Source organism: Macaca fascicularis, chromosome 4 (genome assembly GCF_037993035.2).
Source record: "Macaca fascicularis isolate 582-1 chromosome 4, T2T-MFA8v1.1".
NCBI classification, from domain to species: domain Eukaryota; kingdom Metazoa; phylum Chordata; class Mammalia; order Primates; family Cercopithecidae; genus Macaca; species Macaca fascicularis.
The window spans coordinates 85,736,310-85,747,467 of NC_088378.1; the positions used below are offsets into that span (position 1 = coordinate 85,736,310).

At 41.2% G+C, this 11,158-nt stretch overlaps 1 protein-coding gene across 3 annotated transcripts in view; it reads left to right on the plus strand.

Annotated features, from left to right (window-relative positions):
- The window catches only part of MDN1 (midasin AAA ATPase 1), a 184,685-nt gene extending 176,385 nt beyond the window's left edge, over nt 1-8,300 (plus strand). For all 3 annotated transcript variants that reach the window (XM_015449074.3, XM_015449075.3, XM_074037463.1), the window contains 7 exons: nt 275-390; nt 931-1,105; nt 2,780-2,853; nt 2,963-3,077; nt 4,500-4,563; nt 5,925-6,067; nt 6,887-8,300. In XM_015449074.3, coding sequence (XP_015304560.3) covers nt 275-390; nt 931-1,105; nt 2,780-2,853; nt 2,963-3,077; nt 4,500-4,563; nt 5,925-6,067; nt 6,887-7,075 — 876 coding nt within the window. In that variant the 3' untranslated portion in view covers nt 7,076-8,300. The remainder of the gene's footprint in view (nt 1-274; nt 391-930; nt 1,106-2,779; nt 2,854-2,962; nt 3,078-4,499; nt 4,564-5,924; nt 6,068-6,886) is intronic.
- The last annotated feature ends 2,858 nt before the right edge of the window (nt 8,301-11,158 follow it).

An 11,158-nucleotide genomic window follows, 5' to 3' on the forward strand; every position in this document is an offset into this window, starting at 1 on the left:
CTGGTCTCGAACTCCTGGCCTCAAGTGATCCTCCCACCTTGGCCTCCCAAAGTGCTGGGATTACCAGCCATTAGCCACCGCCTCCGGCTGGAAGGAGAGACATTTTTAATCAAGTAAATTACATGGTAGCTTGCTGGGAGAAGATTTAAAGTGCTTCTGTTGAGAAAGTTCATGCAGGTCATTTTCTACCACTTTGCTTAAGGCCTGCATCTTGCTAGAAGACTTGGTTGGCTCTGACATTCTGAGGGTAACTTAGATTTTGTTGTTGTCACAGGAGAAGGTTGCCGCTGAGATGTGGCAGAGTTACCTGATCCTAACAGCACCTCTTTCACAACGGTTATGTGAAGAGCTTCGTCTCATATTAGAGCCTACCCAGGCAGCCAAGCTGAAGTAAGTCTTTCCCTCTGGAAGGCCTCACAGTGCTCTGAGAAGATGGCAGCTTCGTGATTCTGTTGAACTCAGCAGCTAACCATTCATAGTGCCAGCTTCTAGGTTGCCTCTTCTGCTGTACGGGCACCAGTATGCTGTTCCTTACCCTGTTTTCCTATTATTATCTCGCACAAAAGTTTCTGGGTGTCTGCATTGATCACCTTGTTACATGTTGAGTTATTCACTTGCTACAGGTGTTAAATCACCTAGATCTTTTCAAAGATGTCCAAAATCATTCATATTTAGTGTATTTTTTCTTAATTTTTAAAAATGTGTCTGGAAGGACCTAATTATTATTGCCACATACAAGTCCAGTTTTTCTGGCTAGAGGTCAAGAAGATCCTGAACTTAGTCCTCAATTGACGGAAACACTTCTATGTACCAGGTTCCTAGTTACTTGGTATTGGTTTTAAGGTATTATTAATGTGATTTTTGTCCTTAATAAAAATTCTCAGGAATTAAAAGTTGTTAACTAATTTTTGCCCCTGTTTGAATAAATAGAGGAGACTATCGAACTGGGAAACGACTGAACATACGGAAAGTCATTCCATATATTGCTAGTCAATTTCGGAAAGACAAGATTTGGCTTCGAAGGACCAAGCCCAGTAAACGCCAGTATCAGATTTGTTTGGCTATCGATGACTCTTCTAGTATGGTGGACAACCATACCAAGCAGGTAAGGAAGAGAAATGTAGTGGCGGTTTGATAGGAAATTAACATCAAACCATGTTCCTTGGGCCGCCAAAATGGATTTTGAAATACCTGTTAGGCCTGTTTTGAGAATGTGATAACCATCTTTGATAAGACCTAAGATTTAAAGAGTTCAAAAGGGCAATTTTAGGATGTCTCAGATGTGTTAGTTTCTTACTGTTGTAGGTCTTTTAAGTTGTTTTGTTTCTTGACCCTGCTGTTTGTTCTTAACTGTCTAGTTGCAGAATAAGTAAACCTGATAGTGCTTATTTTGCAGAAAATGCAACAATGTACTGTTAAAAAAAATCAGTTTTCAGATATTACTGCATAGTCTTAAATAGTTTAAGTATGTATCTAGGATACATTTCTTTTATGTCTGAAATTATCCAGAGTTATTGTTCTATCAGTGCTAATATTAAGTTTAGGAGCCTGAATAGAAAACTTATACCACCATTACAGATGCCAAAGAGTGTTTGTTTTGGGCAGTGATGCATGGGCTAATGAGCAACCTAAAATTTGTATGTTTTGCTGGAAAAAGTGTAGCCTCTGAACCTGGGTTCGTATCCCAGCTCCATTTATTAACATGTGACTTTGGGCAACTTATTTCTTATGTATCGGTTTCATCTTCTGAAAAGTGAGGAATATATATATATATATATATATATTTACATATATGTTATATATATATATATTTACAAGCACACACAGAACAGTAATAACCTCATACTTGCAGAATTGTTATGAAGATTAAATGAAATAATAGATGTAGAATACTCAGCTGTTCTTTTGTCATATTGCAAATGGTAATGAAATTTTCTGATATGGTTATACAGTCTGATCTGACTACATATATATAAATGGATTTTAAATTAGTTTTTAAAATTTGTTACCTACAAGAGGTTACTCTTTATGTAGGTCCAAAAAATAAGAAAGAAAAATTCATGGACCATATTTCTCAAGGTCTTTTTTTTTTTTTTTTTTTAAAGACAGGGTCTTGCTCTCTTGCTTAGGCTGGAGTGCAGTGGCATGATCATAGCTCACTGTGGCCTCAACCTTCTGGGCTTAAGCAGTATAGTCCTCCCACCCACTTCAGCCTCCTGAGTAGCTGGGACCATACGTGTGTGTCAACATGCCTGGCTACATGTTTTTTGTTTTTGTTTTTGTTTTTTTTTTTTGAAGACAGGATTTCACTCTGTTGCCCAGGCCCAGGTGGCTCACTGTAGCCTCAACTTTCCTGGGCTCAGGTGATCCTCCTACCTCAGCCTCCAAGTAGCTGGGACCACAGATGTGGGATCTTGCTGTGTTGCCTGGGCTGCTCTTGAACTCCTGGACTTCAAGTGATCCTCCCTCCTTGGCCTCCCAAAGTGCTGGGATTACAGGTGTGAGCTACCATGCCTGGCCCTCAAGGTCACTTTTTATTCGATGTCTGCAGGAGACCATTCCTATCAGTGTAATGGATTCTAGGTTTCAACATTTGTGGTACCAGGCCACCAAAGCCTCAGGGTTTGTTGTGACTAGAATAGCCTTATTCATGTTATTCCTCTACTTGTCGAACAAAAAAAATAATGTTTTCTTTGGGAATCTTGATGCAAAAAATAGTCGAGAGGCTCTGGTTTAGAGGATATTCTGATTCCTGATGTCATTAACTTTTAATTCACAGCTTGCATTTGAATCTTTGGCTGTGATTGGAAATGCTCTAACCCTCCTGGAAGTGGGTCAGATTGCAGTGTGTAGGTAAGGTTGCTTTGTAATTTCATTGTGAAAACTTTTCATAACCTGTTTGGTTATTTTGATCACACAGCAAAAAAATAACTCCTGTTGTATTTGGTTTTCCTTCCCCAAGTTTTGGAGAATCTGTAAAGCTGTTACACCCATTTCATGAGCAGTTCAGTGATTACTCTGGGTCCCAGATTCTACGTCTCTGCAAATTCCAACAAAAGAAAACCAAGATTGCTCAGGTAAGAGGATGAAATAAAATGTCTTCTGCAGAGTTATTTTTAAACTGGTGTAGGTAGGAGGGAGAACAATTTTTATTTTTGAGACAGGGTCTCGTTCTGTCACCCAGACTAGAGTACAATGGCGCCATCATAGCTCACTATAACTTTGAACTCCCGGGCTCAAGCAGTCCTCTTGCCTCATAGCTAGGACTACCTAGTAGCTAGGACTACAGGCACGTGCTACCATGTCTGGCTGATTTTTTTTTTTTGTATGGACATGGTCTCACTTTGTTGCCCAGGCTGGTCTAAAATTCCTGTGTTCAAGTGATCCTCCCTTCTTGGCCTCCCGAATTGTTGGGATTACCACCATGCTGGGCTAAGAACCCCCCCTCCATCCCTTGCAGTATTAGGACAGGGATAGTCCTAAATCTCAGCCTGGGTACCACTGGAATAGAAGCTTCCTTGGCATCCATTATAAAACAAGGTGTGACTTCTTTTTCTCACTTCCTCAGAGATCACTTGACTTTGCATCATTGGTTTTCTAGCTCCCTGCTTGTTTTTCTGAGTAGTTTGGAACATTCTGCAAAAACAAACCCATCTCCCATACACTTATCAGGTGGGCCAAGACCTATTTTTCTCCCTCATTAAGCTTAAAGAAATGATATGAAATAAAGCCAGTGACTTACTCAGGAGAACACAAGTTCAAAACAGAGCATGAGATCATATTTCTCCTGGGTCCTGCTCTGATTCAGTTTGCTTTTTCTAGGCTGCCCTGGACATTCTGTATTTTCTTGCCTTCTCTTTTGCTCAGTTGTTTTCTTTTCTTGAAAGAAGACACTGTTTGGTTTATTTGAGCGACTTATTGATTTCTTATGCCCCAGAGAAGCACTTCTTTTACTTTGGGGTATCTTCCAGAACTCTAGTGGGTTATATGTTAGAGAAACGTCTCACCTGTGCTTCAGAAGGCCTGTGTCATCTAGGCATAGTGGCTCACACTTGTAATCCCAGCACTTTGGGAGGCTGAGGTGGGAGGACTGCTTGAGGCCAGGGATTCAAAACCAGCCTTGTCAACATAGATCTCATTTCTACAAAAGATAAAAATAATTATCCGGCTGTGGTGGCATATACCTGTAATCCTAGTTACTTGGTGGCAGGCTGAGGCAGAGCCCAGGAATTGAGGCTGCAGTGAGGTGAGATCGTGCCACTACACTCCAGCCTGGGTGACACAGATCCTCTCTCAAAAAATAATAAAACAGAATGTCTGTATCCAAGGATCCTCCTTTTTTAACTACATGTGGCCAGAAGGGACAGTTAGTTGATGGTCTATAAACCTGAGGTGGTTATCTGATAATCACTTCAGTGTCAGAAGTACTATCAGTCTCTCTGACAATGGGAAGAGCATTGACATAGTTTTGTAATTGTCTGTTTCTGGTTCCGATTTAGTTTCTAGAGTCTGTTGCCAGCATGTTTGCAGCAGCTCAGCAGCTCTCACAGAACATCAGTCCAGGTGAGCTGCATGCCTTCCTCTTCCTAAACAAAACGCTTTCTTGTACTCTGTAATTCCCAAGCTGCCTGCTTCAGCTCAATGCCCCGTCACTGTGTTTTAACAGGTGTGCTCCACAGGAAAAGACATAAATCGATGGAGCTGATTTTTACTTATTTATTCATTCAGAAATTTTTTTTGAACCTGTACTCATGAGGCTTATAACCAATGCGGGATCTAGACACTATTTGATAAGAGTTCAGATTTGTGAGAGAAAGGAGCAAAGTGTGTGGAATTAAATATAAAGACTACAGTTGACCCTTGAATACCATAGGTTTGTCTGTACTGCTCAGGTCTATTTACACATGGAGTTTTTCCAACCAAAAGTGGATTGAAAATTCAGCATTTGAGGGATGTGAAACCTGAGTATATGGAGGGCCAACTTTTCATGTATGTGGGTTCTCCAGGGCCATCTTTGGACTTGAATATGTGTGTATTCTGGTATACTGGGGGTGAGGGGTGTGTCCTGAAACCAGTCCCCTTCGAGTACCGTATTCTCTAATATTTTAATGACAGAGGAGAGTAGAGAAGGACATAATTTAACAGCCAGCTAATCCAACCACATTTACTTTGGGGGCTTGAAACATGCCATTTCTTTAGTTCTTTCCAAAAATCTCTCAGTGTTCTCAGTGTATCATGCAGAAGCTTCAGATTTTGATGGATGCAAGTTATTCACACCTCTCAACATTTGCGAAAACAGCCCACCCTCAACTCAAGTACTATATAATCTTTAGCTGGAAACACTATGTAGCAAAAATTTTAAAACATTTTATTCAGTGTTTATGGTTCCTTTCTATTTGGTTTTGTTTAAACAAGTCAAATTTCAAGGGGAAAAAAATACAGAAATTGGGTACAAGGAATTAACAGAATTCTAAAGGTGATTATATGTGGTGACTGAAATTTGGAAGACACAGTTCCAGATTTCTGATTTGGCTACTTTCTTCTAATGCCCTACTCAGTACTATCATTTTTAAAGTTTACAGCCATAAAACTAGTGTTTTAATTCTCATCTACAGTATGTTGCTCTACAATTGAAGTTGAGCAGAATTTAACATTTCCTGAAACACTATTGAGAAATTCTGCTATACTGACAGAAGTGTACTTAGTATCCCTTATTATGCCTTGTCTCTGACTCAGGCATTCTAAGGGATAGATCTCATCAGAGGTCCCTTAGGTTTGTGCCCAGAATTCATCAGCTTTAGAAGTCTGTTTAGCTTTAATAGTACAGACTAAGTCTACATTAATTTGTCCTACTTTGGGTAGTTGTGAGTTATTAAAAATGGCTGATCATTTTACTCCCTTGCTTCCTCTTATATGGTCTACAGAAATTGCACAACTCCTCCTGGTAGTCTCTGATGGGCGAGGCCTCTTCCTTGAGGGCAAAGAAAGAGTCCTGGCAGCGGTTCAGGCTGCCCGGAATGCGAACATCTTTGTCATCTTTGTTGTATTGGACAATCCCAGTTCACGGGTGAGTGACTACTAAAAGCCACCTTTTCTGGAGATAAAGTGGGGATTCCCTTCAACCTGTTCAATCTGAAATATGGCCTGGATCACTCAGTCATACTGAGAACTCCCAGCATTCATGATATTCTGTCAAGTACCATTGTAGGCACTTGTATTTTCTCGGTTAATCTTTGCAGTAAGCCAGTGAGGTAGGGATCATTATTCCCACTTTACACTGAAGGAACTGAAACACATAGTGGTTATAGGTAATGAGTGGGAGAGCCAAGATTCAGAATGACCATCCTCTGTGGGTCATCATTGCCCTCTATGCACAGTCAGTGCAGGTATTGCAGCTTTGATAATGGGTACTGACCACTTTGAAAGGGAGATCAGGTGTTTGCACACTGACTTATGTCTCAGCAGCCCTCCTCACAGCAAGAAGCATCAGTCGTCTTAGTGAAATATGCCTACAGGGCAGTTCTGTTCCAGGGAAGCACTGTCTCTGCGAGTCACATTAAGGCCTTGATAGGAAGGTAAAGATTTAGTGTGAATGATTCCAAGTGGATGGTGGGGAGACACCACTGTAGGGAAAGTAGATTTTCCTATCTGTCCCTTTTCCTTTTTTTCAGTGTCCATCCTCCTGGAAGGGGTACTCAGAAAGACATCTACCTCCTTCTTGGTAGAGTTCTGAAAATTGTTTTACTTAGTAATAAAAGCTAGGTTCATATGCAGGAATAAGACACAGCAGATGTAAAAGTTGTTAGCAAAAGAGATCACAGAAGAGCTAGCTAAGGATGCTGGTTTAATCGCTGCCTCCCCATTTCATGATGTCTTTTGTTGACAGGATTCTATCTTGGACATTAAAGTACCGATATTTAAAGGACCTGGAGAGATGCCTGAAATCCGATCCTACATGGAAGAGTTCCCATTCCCATACTATATCATTCTTCGAGATGTAAACGCACTTCCTGAGACACTCAGCGATGCCCTCAGACAGTGGTTTGAGTTGGTGACAGCCTCTGACCACCCATAGAACAGAAAGAGGAGTCCAAAGTGAGACTTAACCATGCTCAGAAGGTCACATTGCTTACCCAGGTGCTCCCTTTTGGACAACTACAAAAAAATTTTATTGTAATATTTTTATTTTATATAACGTGATCTTACAGCCTAGAGAACACACTCTGACCCCTGGCTTTGTCTGGGCTAAGGTTTTTATACCAAACCTGGAAGCAGCAGCAGGTGCCTGAACTCGTAACAAGAAAAGAGTTATCCTTCTTCCCTCCCTCAGAAGCCCTGACCTGGATGGAGGTCATACCCCACTGTTGGAGCCCAGCTGCCTGTTTTCTTTTGCAGGGGATCTGGGCACCTGTGCCTTGAGGAGATGCTGCCAGGAGCATGGGACTCTGACAGTCCTTTGTATAAAGGACTAAAGGGAGCTGCCCTTTTGACCCTGCTCTAAGCTCTGCCTTGCCAAGCCCACAGTGTGTACCCAAAAGCTGTCAAGTGGCCGAGACAGCTGCAGTTTCTGGAGAGTATGAGGTTGTGTTTTCTTATTGTGAAAGGAATTACCTTCTCTTAGAGGGTAGGAAGAATGTGGTGTGTGTGTGTTCTCATAAAGCAACCGGACATTATAGGAGCCCAAGTCATCCATAAAAACGATCCTTGGGCTGTGTAAAAACGAAGTGGCTTTTCAGTATCCTCTTTCACACTTGCTGCTTCGGGAGACTATGCAATGATGGGAAGGTGACTGCCCCTTTATTTCATTCAGTGCCATGGTCCCTGTTGTTGTTGTAATTTATTTGTTTAGTTCATTTTTTTTTTCTTAATGATTAAGGGGAAGAGTCATTCCTCACACTGCTTTCAAGCTGGACTGAGCCAGTCTCATTCTGGGAAAGAAATGCCGTGTCCAGAACTCAGCAGCTCCAGTCAAAAGAAACTGATTTTTAGACAGTTTTTTCTTGGCCAGAAAGCAGTGCTTGAATACTTGAAACTGTGTGCTCTGTTCTACTTAATGTTCTGTCAGAATGTTCTTTTGTAGGCAATATGTCATGATGTAATCATCTATCTCCTTGTCTGTTTCCAAGTTACACTGTGAAGTCTGCCACCCTTTTGAGGTGGTCATCAAAGACACAGATTCCCTGTTGTTTAACCAAGTGTCCCAAAGCATGGACCTGAAGTTATATCATTATTTTTTATTCTAAAAAGCTATGCAGCTTATATTCTGAAAACTATTAAAACATATATCACTGTTTATGTAATTTGTGACTATTCTTAATGGAAGATGACAGGATTGTAAAAGGTACGCTAGGGGACTGATCTTCTCTGCTGGATCAGTCAGCTGTTACTAGTTTATGCTGTGCTAACATGACCTTCCAACTTCAATGTTGCTTTTACTACAAGGGTTGATTTATCATTTGCATTTATGTCCATGGTAGACTGAGCTATAATATACTGGCTTTGCAGCAGAATGAAAAGGGTGAGTTGGTGGAGCCTTGTAAGGAGGCTTCTAAAAATTCTCCATAAATGATGTTGCATCCATTCACATTTCATTGGCTAAAGCTCTCTACAGGGCAGGCAGTTTACTCATCCAGTAGGGTTGAGTCTGGGAGGGAAGGACACCAATATTATGACAGTGCTGCAATCTATTATATCTGCCTTTGGAAGCTCCATCTTAGACCTCCCAAACTGGTGTGGCCAGAGTGATTCTCTTGGCCCTGGGTTAGCTCATGAGATCACGGACAGTAGGAATTCCAGGAAGCAGGAACCCAACAGTGCCATTTTCAACTTGTGCTGCCAACAGGGCTTGCAGGAGTAGTGATACATTAATCTGCCATGTTGATAGTTGACATTTGTGCCATCCTGCCCATCCCCCTGGCCTCGGCCAAGTAGGTAACTTCTGATATTTAAGCAATGGACAGCAGAACACAAAAGTCCTCCATGCTGTCTTAAAAATCTCACTTTGGGGCTGGGTGCGGTGGCTCACGCCTATAATCCTACTACTTTGGGAGGCCGAGGTGGGTGGATCATTTGAGGTTAGGAGTTTGAGACCAGCCTGGCCAATATGGTGGAAACCCCATCTCTACTAGAAATACAAAAAATTAGCTGGGCATGGTGACGCGCACCTATAATCCCAAGCTACTAGGGAGGCTGAGGCAGGAGAACTGCTTGAACCAGGAGGCGGAGGTTGCAGTGAACTGAGATTGTGCCACTGCACTCCAGCCTGGGCAACAGAGCAAGACAACAACAACAATAAAATCTCACTTTGGACAACTTGACCACTCCCGTGGCCTCCAGACTGAAGCAAAAGGACTGTAAAATTCTCCATTCAAGGGTCCAGGAAGTGTACTCTTTGGTATTCTCAATTATATTCAGACATCTGCTGGGGCTGTACTTAGGCAACAGACTCTTCAAATGCATTACATTCAAAATGTGACTCTGTTCTCTAATTCACCTATCCCAAACCCATTCCTTCAACATTCCCCATCTGGGATGACCACTCCAACAGCTGCCCTGTTTACAAACTTGGGACTTAACCTATACATCTGCTTTGCTTCCTTCTCCATCTCTATCTATACCCCAATCAAATTAATCATCTTGTCCAGTCAGGCTTCTGGACATCCTATCCTATCCCATCCCTCCCCCTCCCACCACTCCACTGTGACTGGGGCTCTTTTCATCTCTAGCAGGGACTACTTCAATGGTATCCTGACCAGTAACTTCTCTTTGCTTGCTTCACTTCATTGCTATTCACAACATCCAAGATCTTTCTAAAAGTTATCTAGCTGAAAATCCCTTCAAAGCTCTCCCTTGTGAAGAGGGTAATATTCAAGCTGCTTCATGTGACCTATGAGGCTCTTGCTTGATTCTCCTGTCCCTTCTCTCCCAGCATCCCTGCCAGTGTTTCCATGTATTGTCTGGAATCCTCTTAGTGATTCTGCGTTTCTGCCAAATACCTATCTCAGACAAGCCCTCCAGGAAGAATAATTTCCCACAGTATGAACCGCAACATTATTTGTTAGCACTATATTGAACTTAGAGGCTTTTCTGTCCAAAGCACGAGTCTTTGAGCAAGGAGCGTATATGACTTATAACATTACCAGTGTCTAGCATGAGTGAGTTTTTTTTTTTTTTTTTGAAACAGAGCTTTGCTCTTGTTGCCCAGGCTGGAGTGCAATGGTGTAATCTCAGCTCATTGCAACCCCCATCTCCCGGGTTCAAGCGATTCTCCTGCCTCAGCCTCCCAAGTAGCTGGGACCACAGGCGTGAGCCACCAGTCCCGGCTAATTTTTTGTATTTTAGTAGAGACAAGGTTTCACCATGTTGGTCAGGCTGGTCTCGAACTCTTGACCTCAGGTGATCCACCCACCTTGGTATCCCAAAGTGTTGGGATTATAGGCGTGAGTCACCACGCCCGGTCTGAGTGTTTCTTGATGGGAAGAAGAAATAATGTAAAAGTGTCTTCTCACATATTAATGAATAGATTCAACACTATTTCAAAATTCCAATCAAGATCACAAGATGATTTGGAGGGAAATGATACAAAAGGTTATGGAGAACAGTACTAATGAATTTTTTACAAGAAACTAAAGTCCTGCCAAATAATAACATACATATAAAACAAAAATTAAAAACCCTAAGATGAAACAATTCTGGACAGATTACTCAGACACTAAAAAATTTATCAGAGTCAAAAAGGCATCCATTACATAAAGCCCCGAAAAAGGAATAAGTTATGTAATAAATGGTATTGCTACAGCTTAACATCTAGAAAAGAACGTAGATCCACATGATGCTATAAACCAAAGTAAATTCTAGATGGAGTCAATATTTTTAAAAAATGAAAGATTTAAAAAAATGAATTACAAAGGTCTGAATGGGAAATGAAAAGCCTCAAAAGGCACAAAAATACATGATTGCATAAAGTTTATGTATGTATGTATAAATGACAAAAACAAAATATAGAGCCCATATAAAAGAAAAGTTCTCCTCATAAACGGACCCAAGTCATGAACAATTCACAAAATCAGTATAATTTTAAAAGGCAAGGGGTATTTAACTTCACTCCTTTTAAAAAGTTAGTTAACTATTACAGCTAATGTATTAGACAAAATTTGAT